This window comes from Petaurus breviceps, unplaced genomic scaffold (genome assembly GCF_028583685.1).
Source record: "Petaurus breviceps papuanus isolate PSGF00001 unplaced genomic scaffold, PetGlider_PUasm1.0 173, whole genome shotgun sequence".
NCBI lineage: Eukaryota > Metazoa > Chordata > Mammalia > Diprotodontia > Petauridae > Petaurus > Petaurus breviceps.
In genome coordinates, this window is record NW_027185759.1 from 16,500,596 (window position 1) to 16,524,573 (window position 23,978).

At 41.2% G+C, this 23,978-nt stretch overlaps 1 protein-coding gene across 1 annotated transcript in view; it reads left to right on the forward strand.

Annotated features, from left to right (window-relative positions):
• The window catches only part of KCNAB1 (potassium voltage-gated channel subfamily A regulatory beta subunit 1), a 360,079-nt gene that overhangs the window by 314,558 nt on the left and 21,543 nt on the right, over positions 1–23,978 (forward strand). Inside the window, exons 9-11 of the mRNA XM_069083440.1 lie at positions 13,341–13,426; positions 19,084–19,204; positions 20,602–20,696. Of these exons, the coding sequence (XP_068939541.1) occupies positions 13,341–13,426; positions 19,084–19,204; positions 20,602–20,696 (302 nt within the window). The remainder of the gene's footprint in view (positions 1–13,340; positions 13,427–19,083; positions 19,205–20,601; positions 20,697–23,978) is intronic.

The following is a 23,978-nucleotide window of genomic DNA, read 5'->3' on the forward strand; positions in this document are numbered from 1 at the left end:
GAAGGAAGGAAGGAAGGAAGGAGGGAAGGAGGGAAGGAGGGAAGGAGAGAAGGAAGGAAGGAAGGAAGGAAGGAAGGAAGGAAGGAAGGAAGGAAGGAAGGAAGGAAGGAAGGAAGGAAGGAAGGAAGAGAAAGGAAAGGGGAAAGGAAAGGGGAAAGGGAAGGAAAGGAAAGGAAGAAAGAAAGAAAGAAAGAAAAGGAAAGAGCCCTGAATGCTTGGAGAAAGAAACAGATGAAAAGCCTCTTTCTCATCAGGAGATAACTAGATGTTCTGGAAAGGAAACAACTGTTTGTCCTCCAAAGAATGATGGTAGGTGAGAGACCATCCAGTAAGAGCATGGAAGAAGACACATAAAGGTGTTGGTGCCTTCCTACAAAAGCAGGCGTCAGGCACTTGTAAACCCCCAAACAATAAAAGAGAGTTCTCTGCCTCCCTGAAATGTATGTGTAAGACATGACAGATTCACCCAAGACTTGCAAAGACAGAGGACTGCCACCCACTTCTGGTGATTCACATGTGCACAAAGTGATATTACCACAAGGAGCCTAGAAGTCTTCCAGAAGCCTTGAGTAAGAAGGAACTGAAGTCCATAGGGGCACAAGGGGTGACTGCAGAACAGGTCTTTCTCCATCAAAGGAAGACAAAGGATCTGCAGGAGAAGCAGATTTGGGCATTAAACAGCTGGCTTCAAAGACAGCGTAGTGTAAGACAAAATGGGATTTGGATTTCTGGATCGCAGAATAAAATACGGGAATTACAGGGTCCTGACCAAGGATGGTCAGCCTAATAACTAACCAAGGCTAGCAAGAATGGGGTCTTGCCAATCTAATCAAAGGGATTTTTTAAAAAAAACTGAGAAGACAGGGGAAAAAGACTGCTTATTTATATGCACTAAACTAGTTGGCAGAGTGGATAGAGTGCTGGGCCTGGGGTCAGGAAGACTCCTTTTGGTGAATGAAATCCAGCCTCAGACACTTACTAGCTATGTGACCCTGGGCAAGTCACTTCATCTTCTTTGCCTCAATTTCCTCATCTGTAAAATGGTCTGGAGGAGGAAATGACAATTCACTCCTGTATCTTTGCCAAGAAAACCCCGAGTAGGGACACAAAGAGTCAAATACAACTAAAAAACAACTCTTGGATATCATAGTAAATAGTTGCAACATTGAAGAAATAACCAGGATTTCAAAAGTGACAAAACCTTGGAAGAAAGGCAGTTAAAAAATCCATGGTGTCAGAAATGTATATGCAAATGAACACTGCCTGGATAACAAGCAAGATGAACAATGATGCTAATGTGAGGGGGCCAGTTGGGTCTAGTACATGTCCCTGAGGCTCGGTGGGATGAGATCCAGGACTGATTCACTGCTCTGAAAGGATGGACCTTGTCCAAAGGAAATGAGAGAGGTTAAAGGGGGGCAGGGAAGAAGGGAGAGAGAAGCATTTGATATTTTAAAACTATACCCACGTGAGGGAAAAGCAAAGCACAGAGTATTTGGGTGAGGATCAGTGAAGATCAAATGGAATGAAATCAAATGAGAAGATGTATGTAAAGTGCTTTGAAAACCTTAAATTGTTAGATGAATGTTACCCATTATTATTATTAGAAACAGAAGTGATCGTGTTGTTAAGTGTACTGCAGAGCACATGGAAATAAAGACTAGATGAAGAAATGAGGAAACAGCTTGGCACACTAGCCTGGCACAGGAGCATGGCACAGGAGTGATGGGGGGCTTCAATTATCCAGACAACCTCTGGAACTCTTTCCGCCAAAACACACTCATTATTTCTTGATTTGCCATAGTGATAATTTCATCATTCCAAAGGTAGAGAGCTAAGAAAGGTAAATTCTATTGTAGATTTGATTCATGCCCAAAAGGAAGAGCTCATTTCTGGGTTGGAAATTATGAAAAGTTTGGATAGAAGTAACCATTCCATCTTTGAATCTGGCTAACAAAGCAGAGGAGAACCAGGAATAGTCTGTTATGCTTCCTGGACTTGGCAAAGTGCTCAGCTCAGAGGGTTCAGAGAAAGGATTGGTCGAGTTCCATGGATTAAGATTCTAAATGGGATATCGAGGCTGGAGGGATAAAGGAAACTAAAGAAAAAACTGGAGGTAGAAAGAAAAACAATTATGATGAGTTGGAAAGGGGAGATCTTTTCCCCAGGGAAACCAGTGTAGATGCACAGAGAACTCTTTTTTTAAAGACATGTTGAAGATGCGAAGTAAGAACAGATAGTAGGGATGAACACTAGTGGGCAGCCCTCCAAAAGCAATGACAAGGACACTGATGCTCAAAAGGATGTAGAAAATACAGGGACAACAAAAAAGGGAATTTGGGGCATGGAAAAGAAGAGGAATAAAGAAGAGACAGGGCCCCTACTTATGCTTTTTGGAACAATAGTAACTGACAAAAGTGAGAAGGTTAAGCTGTCCAACTTGACTTTTTCTTTTGTTTTTCTGTTAAGGGAAAAGACAGAAAAAAGTGGCTAATGGAGCTTTGATAGCTAAGAGATATAAGGCTACCCTTGTTGAGTCCAAGTCATCTGGCCCAAATGAACTATACTAAAATATTGAAAGTATGGTAGAAAATATCACTGAACCCTTGTCAGTGATCTTTGAAAGATGTCAAAGAACTGGAAGAGAAACAGCATCAGAAAAGAACAAATGCCCCATTGTTCAGATATGTAAAGAGAATGTGGACTCTGAAAATGACAGAACAATGAAATCGACTGTGATTCCTGGCAAAATTCTATAGTGTATACTATAGTATATCCATAGTATACAGTATAGCCTACATTCTATGGTATATATAATCAGTCAATTAGTCAATATTTATTAGCTGCCTACTATGTACTAGGCACTGTGCCAATCTCTGGGTTTGCAAAAGAACAAAAGACAGTTCCTGCCCTTAAAGAGCTGACAATTTAATAGATTGTTCAAGAGATGGCGAGTGAGTTTTTAGAAAAGAAAAAAGTAATCCCACAAAACCAATATGTTTTCAGTAAGAACAGGAGATGCCAGAGTAAACATCTATTCCCATCCCCTGCCTTTATTTTTTTTAAGATCGACATGTTCTTGTTAAAATGACCCAGATGTGGAGCAGACAGTACAGCTTAGTGTATTTAGGCGTATTACAAACTGGTTGAATAGAAGGATCCAAAGAGTAATCATTAATAGATTTATGTCAGCTTGAAAAGAGGTCTCCATGAGATGCCCTCAGGGAGCTATTTTTGTTTTGGTCCCATTTTGTTTACCATTTTTATAGGTGGTTTTATTAAAGACACAGATTACATCCTAATCAAACACTCAGATGATGAAAAATTGGGAGGAATCAAAATGATCCCTACTGACTATAAGGTTTGCTTAGTTGTAATAGTTTGAAATTTAATAGGAAAAGGGGAATGCCTTGTAGGTGGGTTAAAAAAAAACCTCAGTATTTAGTAAAAGCTGGGTAAAGTATGAGGGCATGAACAGGCAGTAGGAAATCTGAATAGACTCTCAGTATTTGAGTGGACTACAAACTCCATAGGAATCAACAGTATGATACAGCAGCTGGGTTCAGGACAAGGAAGTTCATAGGCCCACAGTACTCAGCCTGTGTTGTGTGTTCTGTTCTGGGCAGCACATTTTAGGAAGGACATTGGAACAGCAGAGGTTCAGAGGACAGTGATCAGGATGATGAAGGACCTCAATATTATGCAATATCTGCACTGCAAAATATGCAATAAATATCCCATTTTGAACGAGTGGAGATAACCTGGAGAAAAGAAAACCTGGGCAGGCTGGAAATGGAAAGGGGAGAGAACAGAGAGAGAGGGACTGTCTACAAGTGGTGGAAGGACTATTCCCATGGATCAAATTTTCTCTGCTTGGCTCCAGAAGGCAGGACAAGGAGTAAATTGGCGGAAGTTTCAAAGTCCCAAGCTTAGACTTGTAACGAAAAACTTCCTAGCAATGGCAGCCATCTAACAGTCTAAAAGAGAACTTTGGGAGGTACCACTCTAGAGGTGTTCAAAGCATGTATAGTCACTGTGGAAGATGGGTGCCCCACATCCCTCAATCCTAAGAATTATAATTAATAAGATTCTGTGCTCCCTGGTACATTTTTCAGGGAAGAATGCCTCTTTGTGTTAGAGAGCCAATTAGTCGATCAAAGGAATAAACTAGACATCAACAGCTCCTAGACACTTCTGTTCCATCAATCAATTAAAGATGTAACCTAGGCATCAACAATTCCTAGACACCTCACTTCAACCAATCAATTAAAGGCAAGAACTCAACACAAATTGAATGAAAGCAATGACATCACACAGGAAATGTATCCATGTTGGTTGAAGACAATCAGTCATTCTGATTCCATCTCCCTGACCTGCTTGACCAAAAGATGACCTTGTGAACTTTGATAGGTCAGAAGACTTGGACTTCCTCTCACTGGAGGTACATCATGGGCCAAGGCTGCAGACACAGTGAGGAAAAGCAGCTCCTGGAATGTAGAAGGTCACCAACATTCTGAGACCAGCTAAGAATTATCCTACCAGAGAAATCTCAACTGTCATTTCCTTTTGGAAATTCTTGGAGTACTTTGAACAGACTCCACAAAGGGAAAACAGAACTTCCATTGACTAGGAGTCAGGAACCACCCTTTGACCACATGTGATCTTTAAGTCGGAACTCAGTCTCCCCAGGGACTTTGTGTGTGCAATGGGAGTGTGTCGAAAACTTTTAGGGACAATGCAATTTGTGCCAGTTATAGCATCTTAGTCAATGTCCTTTGCTAAAAGCCAATTAAGCCTGGCTGGCTAGAAATCAGTGAGAAGCGCTCCACATGGGGATTCATAAGCTATAGTAATTTTTAAAAAACACCAGAGGTTACTCTGGAGAGAAGTTCTCAGCCATGCTGCTGAGGCCCCTCCTGCCAGCAGTCTGAGTAAAAGCTGGGGAAATAGATTCAGAAGGGGAACATTCTAGAACTCTTTAGGGACATTGTTATAGGAATTTTTTTTTCAAGTACAAAATTTCCTTCCAAATCTGAGGTTCTGCAATTTTTTTTAAATTTTGTGATTCTCGGGTTTTATTTTTTTTCTACCTGAGATTCTATGCTTCTGTGCCCCTGTTGAGAAATTCTCTGCTACGTATGGAATTTCAGCTGATAATCACTGCCTAAAAGCCACCTATGGCTCCTGTAAAGGTCAAAGTGGCCAGTCATGTATACAGGGAGCCAGAGAGTCCAGAGCTTGAAGGGCTCTGAGCCATAATCTAGTCCTGCTTGGTTTGCTTGGGTATTTATGAGCCAAATAATATGTAGTTCCCAATTACATAAAATTTAAAGCTACTTCTCTCACATCACACTTAAGGTAGATTGTGCAATGGAAAGAAGGCTGGATTTGGAGTGAGAAACCTAGGTTCAACATCCAGCTCTACCACACTCCCATGTGTGATAGTCCCTTCCCTTCTCTGGTCTTCAATTTCCTTCCATGCGAAAGGAGAATGGTGGCCTAGAGCCACAGTGTCAAACTCAAATAGAAACGGGTCCCTGTGGACCACGGATTGACTTAGAAAACCACAAGGGATATTATCTATCTTATGCCACATTTTTTATTTATTTTGTTAACCATTTCCCAATTACATTTTAATCTGGTTCGGGAAGCACTGGGGTTTTGCAGGCCCCTTGGGGCCCTCAGGCCACAGACAAATCTAGGATAAATGACCTCTGGGGCCCTTTCCAGCTCAAAATCTAAGCTATCACAACCTCATTTTATGGAGGAAGAAATCGAGACCCGGCACATTTAATTAATTTCCCCAGGTCACAACAGTGGTGTATCCTAGAATTAGGGCTCAGATGTATGTCCCCTGATTTCAAAATTCAAGGCTCTTTCCGCTCTGCTGAAGTTCTGACCTCCATACCAAGCAAAAACCTATGAAACAACAGAAACATCTTGGCTCAGTCTGCCCAGTCAGGGAGATCCGGTGACTTATCACCCGTGCTTTCTCCCCACTGGTGCATTGTGGGATTTTTTTCAGCTCTTAATAACATAAAAGTTTTCAGAGACTTTCTTTTTTAACATGGAGACAAGAATGGAGGTTGGTGAGCAGTTGGGCAATGTTCAGAGGCATAGATTCAGGAGAGGGAAGTAGCATATAATCAACTACTAAGTCAGGGCTCAGAGAAGGGAGACAACTTACCCAGGGTAACACAGTTAGTTAATGGTAGAACCAAGACTTGAAGTGGGGTGTCCTGACTCCTAAGGGAAAGTTCAATAAAGTCAAAGACACTGTCTCCCTTTCAGCAATCACTGGAGGGTCAGGGCTTGTATTCCATAAATGTGCACTCAGTTAATAGGGTATGATGAAACATTTTCCCCTTCTGGTTCTCAATTCTCTTACCTATATATAAACTTAGAGAGTTGGACTGGACATCACCACAATCCCTTCCAGCTCTAACACACTATGAATATGCAGGATCTGTGACCAGGAAGCTATACCAACCCAACAAGATTAATGGTGTCTTCCTTATGGAATGTGAGGGTGGGATTGTCTCTTCTCTCCCTATTGTCCCTTGACAATCTTGTTCACCTCCACAAAGATAATGTCTATCACCAAAAATAACTTCTAAATCTCTCTCCGAAGCCTGACCTCTCTCGTGAGCTCCAGTCCTGAATTTCTAGGTTCCTGTAGGACGTCTCCATTTGAATGTCCCACTAACATATGATATCCAACAAGCTTATCATCTCCATCACCTCCCTCCAAATCCACTCTTCTTTCTTAATCATGCTTTCTTTTCTGGTGGCCAAGCTCTTCCCTAGCATCCTGAGCCCCTCTTCAGAAACAGAGAATAACTTAGATGCTTCGTGATGTAAGGAAGTGTGCATCTACAACTTTATTCACCACTCATTTCCACTGAAGACCAACTTGGGTCTATAGTAATAGGGAAAACCCAGAGGAAATTGTGAGCCCTGCCCTGCTCTTTATTTCACCCACAGATCACCCTAGGAGACAGTGCAGTACCACGGAAGGGGAATTGGCCCTGGAGTCAGAGAGCCCGGAGCCAAGCTCCATCCTCTGGTGCATCCTGCCTGGGAGGCTTTGGCCAAGTCTCTGGACTTCCCTGCGCCTCACTTTCCTCATCTGCAGAATAAGAGGGTTGGATTAAACAGCTCTAAGATTTCTTCCAAACCTCTTGATCTGTGATTCAGTCATCACATAAATTTCCCCACTCTGTGTCTTCATAAGTGCTGATTATTTTGTGTTTAAAAGGATGAGCGGTTATGTGGTACAATGGATAGAACACTGAGCCTGTAGCTAGAAAAACCTGAGCTCAAATCCTGCCTCAGGTACTTACTAACTTGCGTGACTCAGTAAGTCACTTAACCTCTGTTTCCTCATCTGTAAAATGGGGACAGTAATAAACGCCTGCCTCCTAGAATAGTTGTGAGGATAAAATGAGATATTTGTAGAGTTCTTTGCAAACCTTAACATGTCAGCTTCATTATTATTAGATGGTGGCCGTAAAGACATGGGGAATTTCATAATTTCACTTGGGTGTGTGTATTGAGTCTGAAGCATCCAGGGAGGACACACAGGTAGAAAGATGGGACTGGATCCTCAGAGAGAGCTCAGAGCCAGAGGTGATAGTCTGTGAGTTATCAGCACTGAGGTCATTGCAGCCGCCATGGGAGTTGATAAGATCTTGAACAGATGTATGTAAGCAGGAGGGAAGACAGTCAAGGACAGAGCCTGGGGGAATAAAGGCCTAAATGAGGAGCCAGAGAAGAAGCAGAGAGAAATGTGACCAAACCAGGCCATGACCGTCCCAGGAGTCAAAAGAGAAGAGAATGTCAACAAAGTGAAAGTGGGGAACCATGTAAAATGCTGCAGAGAGCCCAAGGATCCCAAAAAATGACAGAAAAAATAGAAACGACACCCATCCTGTCTGACTTGGAGAGGGTGACTGTCTGAGAGTTGCTTCAGGGGAGGGAGGAGCAAGGAGAAGCTGGGGAGACAGCAGAGGAAGCAGGCCAACTTCATGGTCCTCCAGGGTCAAGTAAAAGTCTTTGTTCCTGATTCTGGTTCTCACTAGCCCTTTGATTTTATTGGGAAGTTGCCAATATGAAGACTCCCCCTTGTCAAACATGTGGACAACAGGTCTGCAATCTGGAGTCTTAGAGAATTGCCTGGAGCAGCAGGAGGTCAGCATGAGTTACTCAGGGTCACACAGCCTGCCATGTCAGAGGTGAGACCTGACCCTGGGTCAGCCCCTTAATGTTACTCTCTGTTTAGGATAATGAACAGTGTACCAGTATACATTGGGGGGCAGCTGGGTGGTGCAGCAGATAGGGGCTGGGCCTGGAGTCAGGAAGACTCATCTTCCTGAGTTCCAGTCAGGTCTCAGACACTTCCTAGCTGTGTGACCCTGGGTAAGTCACTTCACCTTGTTTGCCTCAGTTTCCTCATCTGTAAAATGAGCTGTAGAAGGGAATGGCAAGCATCACTGCCAAGAAAACCCCAAATGGGGTCACAAAGACCAGCAAAGAACATTAACAGCATGCATTCACATATTGCTTTCAGTGCTTCCTGTGGGGTTTGAGGAAATTCAAAACTTCTCTGGGCTTGGTTACATCACAGGGAAAATGAAAGGGTTGGGTGGGATAATCTCTAGAGTTCTTTCTAGATCAAAATTCTGTGAATAATCCTATGAAACTAGACTCCTGACTCCTCTGCGGAATAGCAAGTGAGGAAAAATAAATTCCATGTAGCCCCATTGGAAGAATCAAGTAAAAATTCTTATCACTATCTCCCTGAAAACAAACTGGAGGAAGTCATAGGGGAAGGTGGCAGGGAGGCCTTCCATCGTTAATGAAGACTCCAAGGCTCTTCCGAGGCTGTCCACAATCAGGGGGCCTTTCTACGGCCAGAGCTACCTCCCCCTGAAGACCCATAACGTAAAGATAATAGTAAAAACCATCATGTGAGGCTCATGGGGCCCATTACATGCCTTAGCAAGCAAGTAAGGAATCCAATAGCAAGCACTTATTAAACACCTACTTTCTGACAGGTGTGGGGGATATGAAGACAAAAATCAAACAGGCTCTGCCCTTGAGAAACTAAAATGTTATTGACAGATATGTATAAGTCATATACATGCATAAGACATATATGTACATGTCTATGTGTATATGTAGGCATACACATATATATGTATATTATAAATAATTATTATAAATCTTATAAACACAATTCATTAAAAATAAATGAAATAAATTCAAGGTTCTTGTGGATAAGAGACACACCCAGCTGAGGGCAAGGGGCAGAATCTCATGTGGTCACTGCAACGCAGTGATGTGGTTACTATTCTTACTCCCATTATACAGATGAAGAAACAGAGGCCAGGAGAGGTTTCATGATCTGATCAAAGCAGATTAACATTCATAAACCTGCAAACGCCACATGAATGCCAATCATTACTGTCGTTATCATCACTACCAAGGGTCCTAGGGCTAGTATCGGATTCAGACCCGGGTCTTCCTGACCACTCCGTCTCCTTCACACATGCCTTTAGTAATTAGCTCAGAGGCATGAGGGATTTGGGGCAGATGGAAGTTTTAAAATATGGTAGTGCATGCTGTTTCTCAGGAAAACCGATTGTTGACAAGAGTAATTAAGATCCTTTAGGAACTTGAGAACTTGACAATTCAAAGACCCCCAAGGGCTTAGAGGGTCCTTAGGACCCTTGGTGCTCATGGTTCAACACCCTCCTCTTATAGAAGGGGAAAACAGAGGCCCATTTGGGGGGAAAACCCCTGTATATTCTCATCTCTGTAAGTTGGTCATAGTCTATTCTTTTTCTTTTTTTAAGACAAAGGAATGGACTAAATAACCTTTTAGGACCTTTCAACCCTACAGTTCTAGAATCTGGATGATATTTTTAAATGAGATTGTGTTGGGACCATAATGTGGATTTTTTTTTAGCAATGCTGCCCTCTTGCGGCCTTAATGATTAGAGCACGTAGAAAATCCTTGACTTGTACCCCAGCAAAATAATGCCAGGAAATTTGTTGTGAAATATTAAAAAGAGATCACATTCACAGAGTCGCAGGATTGAAAGGAACTCCAGCAGTCTTCCAGTCCAACCCATACCAGAAAAGGAATCCCCGCTATGATAATAGTGTTATCATAGCCCTTGAAGGTTTATAAAGCACTCCACATAATTATATTATTTTATCCTCACAACAACCTTGTCAGATAGGTGCTGTCCTTATTCCCATTTTACAGATAAAGAAGATGAGGCTTAGAGAGAGAGGTCATATAACTTGCCCTGCCTGATGCAGGATCTGAACTCAGGATTTCCCAAGTCCAGTACTGTCTATCATCAACTAAAGTCTCCTTTAGGAAGTGTCTCCCAAGGCAGCCCATTCCTCATTGGATGAATAGTCATTCAACTCTCACTGATGGGAATCTCGAGCTTCTAAATGACAGTGTCTCTGTTCTCAGAGGTGCAAGTCCTTAGAGTAGGAAGATCTGGACTTGGAGCAGAGAGCCAGATTTGGAAAAGGAAGCTTGGCCCGAGTGACCTTGAACAAGGTACCTCTCCAAGGTTCAGAGGCTTAATCTATAAGCTGAGGGATATTGAGCCCAATGGTCTCTAATGCTCCTGCTCCAGTCCTGCCATGTTCCCAGCCCCAGTCCTGCCATGTCCCTGGCCCCAGTCCTGCCATGTTCCCGGCCCCAGTCCTGCCATGTCCCTGGCCCCAGTCCTGCCATGTCCCTGGCCCCGGTCCTGCTGTATTCCTGGCCCCAGTCCTGCCGTGTTCCCAGCCCCAGTTTTAGAGAAGAAAAAAATTGAAGTGATCTCTCAGATTGAGAGATGGCAGCCAGGTAATGGGGAACCAAGAGGTCTGAGCTGTTGGGTTTGGGCCTTTGGAGAGCATATGTCTCATGAGGCAGCTAGGGAGTGCAGTGACTAGGGAACTGACCCTGGAGTCAGGAAAACCTGAGTTCAAATCTGGCCTCAGATACTTCCTAGCTGTGTGACCTTGGGCAAGTCACTGAATCTCTCTAGATGGGCCTCCAATGTTTCTTCTAGTACTAGACCTAAATTCCTATGAATTTGCCCAGGGTCACACAGCCAGAGGCAAAATTTCAATCCAGTTCCTCCCGACACCAAGGCTGGTCTTCTATCCATTATGCTAAACGACCTCTTGCTATATACCTAGTAGAGATGTAATAAGTTACATTCATTTCAGTAACCACCTATTTAAAACCTCAATATTTGTTGATTAATTTAATTTCCAACCCTTGACAGTTCCCAAATAGCCTGACATCGTGGGAGCATGCCTTGTTTGACCTACTTTGAGAAAGAATTCCAACCCAGTTTGTGACTCGTGGCCAAATTAAAAGTGAGACTCCCCAAGGCTTCCAGTCCTGCAGGAGCCTACCCCACATGGCTGGTTGGCTTATGCTTAGCTCAGCTAAAGAATTTTAGGAAGCAAGCTCATTTTCCTATTCAAGGAGCATGGAATCAGCAGGACTCAGCAAACCTGGACCACGTCCATCATACAATTCCCAGTGAAATCAATTACTAGGAAGTTTGAGATCAAAGTTTGGTTCAGAGAAAACCAGAGTAGCCCCTGACATCCCAAGTAGAGCGGGATGGAAAGGGGAACTCTCTTTTGTAGTGGTTTGTTCCACACCAATGTCCACCATTTAGAAAAATGTCATTGAGTCAGTCACTGGACAGCTAGTACATTAGATAGCCACAGTATGGCTAAACCAATGGACCAAAGAAGTGGTTTCTACCACCAATGTTACACTTTGAAGAACAAATACATAACAGATATGGGCCTTAGTTTCCTCATCTGTCAAGGGAGGGAATTGGGCTGGGATAGCTTCTAAGGTTTTCTAGTTCTAAATCTGGATCCTAGGTTCCTTTCTCTCTAGAGTACCTGTTACTAATTCTGTTTCCTACTGTTTAATGGTATATCCAGAGGTTGTGGAAGGTTCTTACCTAAACTATGAAGGCATATATTGAGTAACGATCCTTAAGCTTGTATGTGAACAAGCACCATCAAGGAGGAGGAGACTGAAAGGGGACTTTAAATTCTCACTCAGGAAGGTTCTCAGGACCCAGGGCTGAAAGAAACCTTCGAAATCATCTCCTCTGACTTTATCTTTGTATTCACAGTTTCTTAAACTTTTTCCAATTGCAACACTTTCAGTGCTTCTTAAACTGTGGGTTGGGTATCCCCATATAGGGTCATGACCCACAGTTTAAGAAGCACTGAGAGAAACCCTTGGGTCTGAAAAGAAAGTATACCTTCCCACAGGTGCTAAGTGGAAGAGGCAGAATCAGGACCCAAGTCCTTTGATTTCCAAACTGGCTTCATGTCCACACACCAAGCTTCTTCTTAGACTGTCTCTTCACCATCCAACATTAGTGTCACCAATAGAATGAATCGGTTTAGAGTATGTAGGATCACAGAATCACAGGATTTTAGAGCTGGAAGGGTCCTCAGGGAACACAGATTGGCAGAAAGCTCTGGACTCAGAGTCAGAAGGCCTAGTCTGGAGCCTGGACTCTGCTCCACGAAGCTGGGTGGCTTTGACCACATTGCTCTATGCTCCAGCTGTGGGTATAAGTTCCCACCCAATCCTTTACATGAGTATGTGACTGTGGGCCAGTGAAATCATTTTTTCTGGAGTCCAGTTTTCACATACATAAAAATGGGAATAACAATACCCATGCTATCTATCCCATGGGGTCATTGTAAGGAAAGTACATCATAATACTATCGTCACATATTCAATTCAGTTCAGTTCAACCAGCATTTATTTGGCTGCTACTGTGTATGCCAGGACTATCGGTAAGAGTTGGGGAAGCAAAAGAGAAAAATGAAACAATTCCCATCCTTAGGAAGCTTATGTTCTACTATGGAGAATAACATATACACTGGTAAGTACATACAGATTAAATACAAGTAATTTTAAATTGGACAAACAGGAGGGGCCCCAGGGAGGTCCAGTGCTACCTAAGCTATGCTTTGGAGGTTATACATAGTTCATTGATATATTGGGATGTATTGTTAGCACCATCATCCAATCTTGACAAATGTGGGCCTCAGTTTCTCCATCAAGGTCCCTTTCATCTCTAAATACTCTGCTCCTGTGCACCTCCAAATAATTGATTTATATTAGGTTGCCTTCAAGCCATCCAACAATGTTATTCCATTAAATTTTTGTTATTACAGGATCTCAGATTTAGATCAGGAAGGGTGAGGGGGAAAGAAAAGGCTTTGACACTTTGCTTGAGAAAAATATTTTGCATGTTTTTGATCTTCCGCAGAAATTGTCCGAGCGATGACCCATGTGATAAACCAGGGAATGGCCATGTACTGGGGCACATCAAGATGGAGCGCCATGGAGATTATGGTAACTCGACTTCTGCTTTGAAAGAGCCATTAAGTTTATTTTTTAAAAAATCTATTATCCCATGCAAATCATCTACTGAGATCTGAAAGTTAATTTGGAAATGATTTGTGTGTTCTGTCTATGTGGGTGCCCTCCTGGTATGGGAATTCCCTCTGCCATTGCAGGAAACTCCACTCCATGTAAGACACAGTAAGTGGATAGGTCTTTGCCTGAAGCACATAGAGGTTCCATGACTAGTTCAAGATTAGCCAGTAAGTGTCCGAGGATCTGGGTCTTTGATACCAAGATCAGCACTCTACTCATTATGGTATACTGCCATCAAAATCAAGTTTAAAAGCTGAAAATGACAGTATCTCAAGCAGTTAATTCCATCCTGACTCAGCAGCAGGGAAAGGTTCTTTTCTTAAAGCTAACCTTATTACAGAGGACATAATCTAAAGGGATGATCCTAACACAGGAAGCCCAGTTGGTCTGTCAGGGCTAAATGATAGTAACAAGAACCATACATGAGGATTGTTGATCCTTGTTATCAAAAAGGCTAACGAGAATATCAGGGTGCACAGGGCTATGGGGCATGGTGTTAGGGGTTTCTTAAAAATAAACATAAATGGTATTAAACACCAACCATGTTGCTTAGAAATGTGTTATAGAGTGGGAAAGAAAAAATGGTGTAGTCACTTCTAGCCAGTGATGTGTTTGTTATCCATCCCTAAAAGAAACAACTGTGTCTTACAAGTTTTAGGGAGAGCCATGAGTGTCGTTTGTCTGGTCTTGACTAAATCAGTTTTTATACTTCAAACTATTTGTTTGAAGCTCTTTCTTCAATCAAACATAGAAGACAGACCTAACAATAGACCCACCCTGTCCACGCTATGGAGAATGGCCCTAAGTATAGAATGTGTGGTGCTGCTAATGGAACGTTGACACTACAATATTTTTGTTTTCAAAGAAAATTCCATCAACCCCTAATTCTCTCTCTCTCTCTCTCTCTCTCTCTCTCTCTCTCCTATTTGTCTTCCTGTCTTTGTATCTCTTTTTGTCTATGACTCCCTGTCTCTGTCTTTCTCTGTCTCTGTCTCCATCTCTCTGTCTGTCTGTCTCTGTCTCCATCTCTCTGTCTGTCTGTCTCTGTCTTTTTTCTCCTATTTGTCTGTCTCTCTGTGTTTGTATCTCTGTCTGTCTTTCTCTGTCTCTCTCTCTGTATTTCCCCCTCTCTCTCTCTTTCTCTCTATTTCTCTCTCTCACACACACACACACACACACACATATACACACACACGATCTCACCTACATGTACAATGTGCTTATTCATACATATATACATACATATTGTGTTTTCCTCAGTGTGGAAAATTCCACATGTAGATACTCCCTCCACCAATAATAGAGATATACCTCTCATCTGTAGCTTGGGGAATTGGAGGCTCAGTGGCTTTCCCAGGGTCACACAACACAGAGGCATCAGAGGTGGGTCTAGCACAAGCCTACCTGACTCCAAGGCAGGCCCTCTGTACTTGGCACCATTCATGCACAGTTCATAATCAGTGTTAAGTCGATGAGCACACTTGAGGAGAAGTCTGGCTATGGTAACCGCAAGAGAAGTTCTCTTGAATGCTTTATGGACTTATTTATAATGTTGGTGGCATCCTGGAGAGTCTCATTTTCCTGAGTCCTTTTATACAAGAATTCCCAAAAGATAAGGACCAAGCTTGCTTTCTGATAGGCCCATATGGTCTCTCCTTGTTTATGGCCTGGCTCAGTTAATGTATGCTTCATTTGGTGGAAAGAAGACTAGAGCTAAAGTCAGAAGACCTGGGTTCAGATCCTAGTTCTGCTATTCATGGTGTCCATGGTTGGGTGAGGCCAAGTGTTTCCACTTCTGTGAGCCTCAGTTCCTGTTCTGTAAGAGGAGGAATCTGGACTAGCTGGTCTTTAAGGCCCAGTTCTAAAGCCATGACCCTTTCCCCTCTGTTTGATCTTCTTCTGGCCAGGTGTTCAACAATAAAGACTTCTTGCCTGGGCAAATGGCCTTGATGGTTTGGGCCAATTATTGATGATTCTACATTTCTGTGCAGCCTTACAGTAAACAAAACCTCACAAATTCTCAGTAACTCACACCTAGCTCAAATTAACATCATTAATACTATTAGCTATTTTCATCTATTAACAGTTTAACAAACACAGAGATATATCCAAATATTTCTTTTTTTTTTAAGCAATTGGGGTTAAGTAACTTGCTCAAGGTTACACGGCCACTTATTTCTAGGTGTGGTGCTAAGTATCTGAGCCCAGATTTGATCCCCATGTCATCCCGACACTGGAGCCGGTGCTCTTACTCGCTGAGCCACCTGGCCACCCCTATCCAAATATTTCAACAATGTATTTCAGTAAGAAAATTAGTTCATGGTTATAGAGTTAACTCTAACCATCAGCTGTGACTGCAGGCTGCAAGCATGGTCCTACCATTGGACTCTGTCAGCGTGGCAGGTGAAACCTCTTCTCAAGCATTGTCTTCACAATGTTTCATCTCAAGATAAGAGTTAAACTCTGTTCTCTCAGGAAAAGTCTCTTCATGCTCTCTTAAAGATGCCATCTAATGAAGTCTCAAATAAATAAGGTCCCTCTCTCAGTCCTTTCTCTCTGTCCTAAAACAATCTCTCTCAGCTATGAAAGTAGATTCTCTAAATGAGAGTAAAAATGACTGTCCAAAGATTACATTCCCCTGTCAAGATACAAGAACAATAACCATGGTCTCTGTGGGAAGGAGTGTTGAGGCTCTCATAATATGGATAGATCAGGTACCAGCACATGTTATCTCACATAAGACTGGACTCAATGATGACTGAAAGGTCTAACGACTGAGCCCCGGTCTTGTTTATTGTGACAAGATCATGACTAATGATGAGGTTCTGTCCTCTTCCAATATCATCCATTAATTTTTTTTTATTTTGTTGGATGGCCCTTTTATTCTGGATTGTAAGGGCCTCCCTTGGCTCTTTACCCACATGTGATTACTGCATTTGTCAAGGAGAACCTTTCCTTTGGATTTTCCTAAGCTCACACTTTCAATCGTGTAGTGCTGTGAGTTTAGGGCCATTTCTGGAGGCAAAGGATTTGCTTTCCAATGCTGCCTCTGATTCTGCTCCTTGGGTGACACTAAGCAAGTTACTTGGGAATGTCTTTCCCTCCCCTGGCCTAGACCTCAGTTTGTTAAAACATAAAATGAGAAAGTTAGACAAGAAGACAGCTGACGTCCCTCCCAGTTTGGACCCTCATACTCTTAGGAATTTGTATTTGAAAAACATCAATCATAAAACACTTTTACAGAGAATTACAAGTAGTTTACTTAAATAGGATTCATATATGCAGGTCACATGTGTTGCTAAAAGTTTCTCTTCAATGGCTGGAAATAAAAAGCATGAGATAAACCAGCTTATATGAAGGAGATGGTTCCATCTAAATTTACATGAGGAAATCACTAGCAATGGGGCACCACTTTTTAGTTTTCATTACTGAGAAAGCAAGGGAATCATAGTTCCTGACACATAGAACATTGCAAAGTGTGTCCAGTTTAAAAGAATTTCATGTAATATAAACCTTGGGAGGAACCTCAGAGATTATCCAGTTCCCGCCTTTATTCAGAGATAAAGTAATAAAGGGAGTATCAAAGAAGTGCATTTAATTGCTCAGATTCATAACGCTGGTTTTTGGAAGAGAGGAGATTAGAACTCATTTGGACTTAACCCACTAGAAATTAGAACTAAATCTTGAATGTGGGGAGTCTTTGAGTAAGCCTCACAGAGAGACACCTTCTTGAGGTAAATAATAATCTCATGGAAAACCAATATCATTTGCCATAAGAAAAGACAAAAGGCACAGTTTCAAAGAAGCCTGGGAAGATTTACTTAAACTGATAAAGAGCCAGGGTAACAATGGTAACAATACAAAGGAAAAAGCAAAACTTTGAAAGACTTAAGAACACTGATCAAAGTAATTACCAGTCATGATCCCAGAGGACTGATGAGGAAGGATGCTCTCCACCTCTGGACAGAGTGGTAAAGGGCTCAGGGTGCAGAATAAGGCATAGATTTTTTTTTTATATGACCACTGTCCAAATGTGTTTTGCTTTGATGTATATATTTTTCACAATGGTTTTGTTTTCTTTTTTTCAGTGTTGGGGAGAGGGAATAGAAAGAAAGATAAGAAGGAAGGAAGACACCCTGCCCCTCATACCCCAAAGGAAACAGAAGGAAGCCCAGAATCACAGATAAGGAGGATAACTTAGAAAGTCAGATGTTGAATTTATTATGTATATTTTTTAAAAGCAAGCTGTGCAATGTAAATGAAAATGATCACTTTATTTAATGTTTTATTTGATGTCAAGGAAATTCAGGATAAAAAAAGCGAAAACCAATAATAAAGAAGTCTGGTTATAATTTCCTTGACTAGTTTCTAGTCAAGTGATTGTTTGAGACTTTTTATCCTGCTTTAAGAGACGTGACTTCTTGAAATTGTATGCAGATCAAAACATTATAAGGACGTTTCCAAAAGATTTCATATAAAATCTCATTAAGTCAGCCTGCACTAATTTAGGATTTCAGAGACTTTGAACAGGAATTAGGCAGTTTTGAACTACATATGGAAAAGGATTTGCTGAGGAAATCAATAGAATGTAGTATTTCTGAAAAACTGTGGTATAATGGGTAGAGAGCTGTCTAGGGAGTCTGAAAGATACGTGTTCCAGTCCAGTTTCTGATACACAGTGGCTGTGTGACTCTGGGGAAGTCACTGAACCTCTCCGTGACCCAGGCTAGAAGTTATGTAGAAGGTGCTCACTGCAGGGGTAAAGGAAGTGTCTTATGTGGAACTTATTTGACCAATGGAAACCAAGTAGGTTTTCTAGGAAGAGGCTTGAAGTTGAGACTCAGGTGTTTGCAAGTATTGGGGAAAACACCTCTTGACTATCAGTGATTAATCCTACTTATGTACCATAATTGTCTATTCATTAATACCTCAACTAAAGCAGGCTCCCTAATGACTTTTATTAGTCAACACTTAAATATCCCAATTCCAGTTTCTGAAATGAAACTCTATTTTCTCTAAAAATTCTGTCTTCTTATTCTACATTCCATAATTTTGTTTTACTAATTCTATTTTTCCTAAGTATAAATGTATGAATTTTTAAACTGTTTATCTCCAATGGTTGACAAGGAAACAGGAGACCATGAATGCTCCCATTTGGTAGTGTGGAAATTGTCAAAGGATCGCTGATTTAAATGAGGAAGGGACCTTAAACATCATTTAATCCAAGGATTCTTAACCTTTTTGCGTGCTATTGACCTCACTGGCACCCTAGGGAAGCCAACGGATCACCTCCTCAGATTAATATTTTTAGATGAATAAAATAAAATACTTAGGATTACAAAGAAAACCAATTATATTAAATACAGATTTCTACATATTTTTCAAGTTCACATTCCAGGTACATGTTTAAGTAAAATCCCTGAAGTAATTCAGTCTCTTCATTTCACAAATGAAGAAACTGAGACCCAAAGGGGTGAAGTAGCTTGTCCGTAATCTTATAGTCTATACTGATTTAACACGAATATGTATTATAACGTTTCCATCGGATCTGACTTCTTCTCCTCTTTTTGTAGGAAGCCTATTCTGTAGCAAGACAGTTCAACATGATTCCACCAGTCTGTGAACAAGCCGAGTATCATCTTTTCCAAAGAGAGAAGGTGGAGGTCCAGTTGCCGGAATTATACCACAAGATAGGTAATGTATAGAATGGAGCTCATTCATTCTCTCTCAGTCAAGAGAAGGCCAATGATGTGGAAATCACATACTCTAGGTACATAAAAAGTATCACCAAGATGCTTTCATAATTATTCTTCATTAAGAATACAGATCACAAAATCCACCTGGGCCAAGGAGTTTAACAGGGATAAAATAAGGCAACATCTTGTCTGTGAAGTGTTTGTGATGGAAGCAAATCAACCTTTTAGTAACACTGAACACCATTCCTTGCATGCAGTAGACAGTTCATAAATACTTGCTGAGTGAGTGAGCAAACTCATTCTTAGTTATCAGATACAGGCTAAAGTCCGTGCTTATTATAAGTTAGAGCATGATTGGACCCAACATGTCTGCCTGTAAGCTTTTACGTGACTTTAAGCTTTTTTCCACAGGGCAAAATATACATGGATTTCTTTATTTTTGTATCTCAAAAACAGGAAGAAGCCATATTTATAGACTTGATCCTCAAGAAAAACCCCTTAACAATCTCTAGGTTTCTTTCCAATCCCTCAGTTCCTTCAACACTTATGTCAAAGACTACCTCCTACACAGGCACTTGCATGATCCTTCTAGATTCCAGGAATTCCTTGCACAATTAGTATGGATTTCTTTTGTATTTACTTAAACATGTACCTGATGTCTCCCTCAATGGAATGTAAGCTCCTTGAGAAGAGGAATATCCATTTTTGTCTTTGTCTCCCCAGTGTACAGCAAAGTGTCTGGCATATATCAGTTACTCAATATATGCTTGATTGATTGACTGAAAGCTTCATAAATGATCAGCTGATTAGAAGGTGGGCATTTTCCTAATTATGAAGTCTCCCACAAAACAACATGTGCTCCTCTAATAGAATACAAGCTTGACTATTTTTTTTAAACTTGATTTCCCAGCGTCTAGGACAGTGCCTAACACATAGTAGGACTTACTAAATGCTTATTCGTTGATTGATAACAATCAATAAAATTTGAAAAATATGACCCTTTATGAATCTGAGAATCATATAGGATTCAATGACTTTAGAGATTTCAAGTGAACAAATTTCAAGAATTTTATAAACAGTGTAGAAAATCTCTATAAAAAGATGAACTCACCTTGAGAAGCTCACCTTCTCTTGAAGGAGACATCAGGTATATGTTGAAATCCATAATTGTGGGAGAAAGTACTAGAAGCTGGAGGGATCATCAAAGTGCTCATGTAGGAAGTGGTCATTGACATAAGTGTGGCCATTAATGAAAGATATTTGCTCATGTTAGAAAGAATTGCCATAATGAAAATTAAATAGTGTGTAAAGTTCTTGCTTTTTAAAAAGTTCCATTTAAAAGCCCACACTCTGATTATTTTCACAAGCTCCATTTGCATTCATTTTTTCCTGTAGGGGTTGGAGCAATGACCTGGTCCCCCCTGGCCTGTGGGATCATCTCGGGGAAATATGGCAATGGTGTGCCTGAAAGCTCCAGAGCATCACTCAAGGTATTTCCTATGATTTCTATGAAAGAAGTTTCTCTTCTGATGGCCTGGGGGGAGGGCGGGAAGAGTCAAATGGTAGATGACAATGGCTTTGCAGTTAGACATTGACATGCAAGCTTCTGAATCTAATGGGCACTTTTATCATAGGTCCTTTGGAGGATGGTTAGCTATTACTTTGAGATCAGAGTTCCTACATCTTTCAAAACTGTTGTCCTTATGGTGTTGCCATTATATATATATAATTTTCATGGCTCTACTCACTTCATGCTATATCAGCTCACACTACCCAAGATGCTCTGAAATATCTCTTATCCATTATATTTATTTACCACCATTTGTTCAGTCATTCCCCAAATGATGGGCATTCCCATTTAGGTTCTAGTTCTTTGTTTTGTTTTGTTTTGCTTTGCTTTCCTTTTAATCGCTCTTTCATGATCAGGAAGTTTATTTGCTTCCAAATATTCTCTCCCTGATGTTAGCCTCCCTTTCAGCCCTATCCCCCCACCCTCCTTGTTTCTCTGTTGAGTTTGATGCATTTCTGCATTTGGGGACCACAGTGACATCTTTTTATACTTGCACTATGAAAAGTATATGTCTTTATTTGCCTCTGTGACCCCATTTGGGGTTTTCTTGGCAAAGATACTGGAGTGGTTTGCCATTTCCATCCCTCGCAGGCAATTTTCTACTTGACAAAACAGACATTTATGGCAAAATTACAGAATATCCTATGACCAGTGAACATCTAGCAAAGAAAGCTGAGACTCTAAGGAGCCAGTATAAGAAACAAGTCAGCCCAGATCAACATGACTTCCTTTTTTCAAGAGGATTACTCAGCGTACATCCAAAGAATGCTTTAGATAAGGGTTCTTCACTTGGGGACTGTGAACTCAGTTACAAACAGTCTGATAATGTTTAATATAATTGGTTCCCTTTGTAGTTCTATGTATTTCATTTCACGCATTTAAAAATATTCTCTGAGAAGTGGTCCTTAGGCTTCACCAGACTGCCGAAGGGGTTCAATGTCAAGAACTACTGTTTTAGATAGAGTTTATTTAGATTTTTAGTGAAGCATTTAAGCAAATCATTGAGTCTATTTTTGTGAAAACTATTGATATATTTCTAAAGCAAATATTTCTAAAGCTGGTCTATTGATGGTTCCAAGATGCTGGATTCTTTTCTGTTTGGGTATTCTTGGGAAAATTATCCCAAATCTAGAAAGCAAATATTTGCTTCTAAAAAATATTTTAGATTGTTCTGAGCAAAGCAGCAAGGCAGTTTGGCATAGTAAATAGAGTGTCAGCCTCAAAGCTAGGAAGTCATGGGTTCAAGTCTCACTTCTGACATAGACTGAGTGACCCTGGGCAAGTAACTTAACTTCTCAGTGATCTGAGCAACTCTAAGATGCTGACCTGCATTAGAAGAGGGAGTTTCCTCATTGGCAAGTTCTCTATACCAATGAAATCATAAGTCCAGTCCCTGTTCCCAATCCCAGAATAAATTAAAAATATGTTAGGAAATTAAAACTCAAAGTATCTTCAATGAAGAAGATGTCCAGTGCTCAAGAATCATGGTCTTTGGCAACTCCAAGAAGACATCATACCTTCAGTCTGTCTATCCTCAGAGTGCCCTTGGGAGATAAGAAGGGGCAAAGGTTACTGGAGATAGAGAAACTGAGGCATAAAGTGATTAAGCAAAAGACCAAGGCAAAGATATTCAGGAGTGAAGGTGAGATGAGAACTTTGGTCTCCTGTTTCTTAGCTTACTTTATCTACCCATGACACTAGCCCACTTTTACTCCAAAAAAAAAAAAGATAGCTTCTGTTCAGGATGATTTGTGGACCTCAAAGTATGAGAAAGAGAGAAGCCACTCAGCAGCTGCAAAGTCCCTGGCCACTGCTACCACAAAATAAAAGTCACACACACACACACACACACATTCTTAGCTTAACTGAGTCCAAAAAGCAACTTGAGGATTATTTTCTGTTGCTACTTTTATAAAGCAGACTTAATGACCACTGAAGCTTCCTTGGCAATGAACAGAAGGGAAGCTTCAGAGCTGAAAAAGTAGATGATCAGAAAATAGGTTTGTGGAGAGCTCTTCAGTGGCACCAATGGAATTCCAAGGCTTCATAAACGATCGACTCCAGCGTCCTCTGAAACAGCACGTGGGCACAGCTCAAGATCAATAACTCAATCAGGAGCACGGAGCAAGAAATAAAAGATGTAGCCCCTCTGAGAGGGAATGGGGAGATGAGGAGTAATAAAAACATGGCAGTCACTCAAGGAAATGGAGCTGGAGGTTGACAAACAACAGCTATGGCCAATCCTACCAACAGGCATCTTGAGATGGTTCAGACGATCCACACGGAGCAAACCCCAAACTATAGGCTGATAAATAGATTAACCTTGTACTGCACATATGCGCCTGAGGCTATTTTTGTATGAACCAGATGTCCTCTAACCATAAAATCAGGCTAACGCACCCAGGGCCAAACAAAGCAGTCAGACTGCTATAAAAGTAATGGTGGAAATTATTGATTGAGTCAGCCCCTACTGTGTAGAAATATTGCCAAAATGGCAACAGTCACAGAAGCAACAGCTATGCAGAATAACATGCACAAGTATACAGGAGTGGGAAGGGACCCAAGGAAGTGTGGAAACTGAGTCACATGAAAATAATGTCCATCATCCAAGCAGTGGGGAAGGTCCAAGTATACTAGATGGACTTTTTAAGCAACTTAGAATCTTTCTGGATGTCAGGTTAAAAGGAGTATATCTAGATGCAATATTCACCAAGAGATTTCTCTCTACAGCAAACAGAACTGCAAGGTGGATATCAGAAAGCCTTGATTTCAATCTCAACTCTGGCAAGCCCAGACAGGCAAGTCACTTAACTTCTCAGAGGCTGTTTCCTCATTACAAACATCAGGATAATAAAACCCATGGCATCCCTTTTAATGCAGTTCCTCTTCCCAAAGATACCAGTGATCTCTTAATTGCCAAACTGAATGGCCATCTCTCAGTCTGGATGCTTTTTTTTTTTCTTGTCTGCAACATCTGACTCTTGCTGACCCTCTCTTCCTGGATTCTCTCCCCTCTCTAGGTTCTCCTGTGTCTCTGAGAACACTCTCTTTGTCTCCTTTGCTGGGGCTCCAGCTTTACCATGACCACTAACCATGTGTCCTACAAGGCTCTATCCTAGGCTTTCTTCTCTTTTTCCTCTGTACTCTCTCACTCTCCAAATCCCATGGGTTCAATTATTATCTCTAGACAAATGATAGCCAA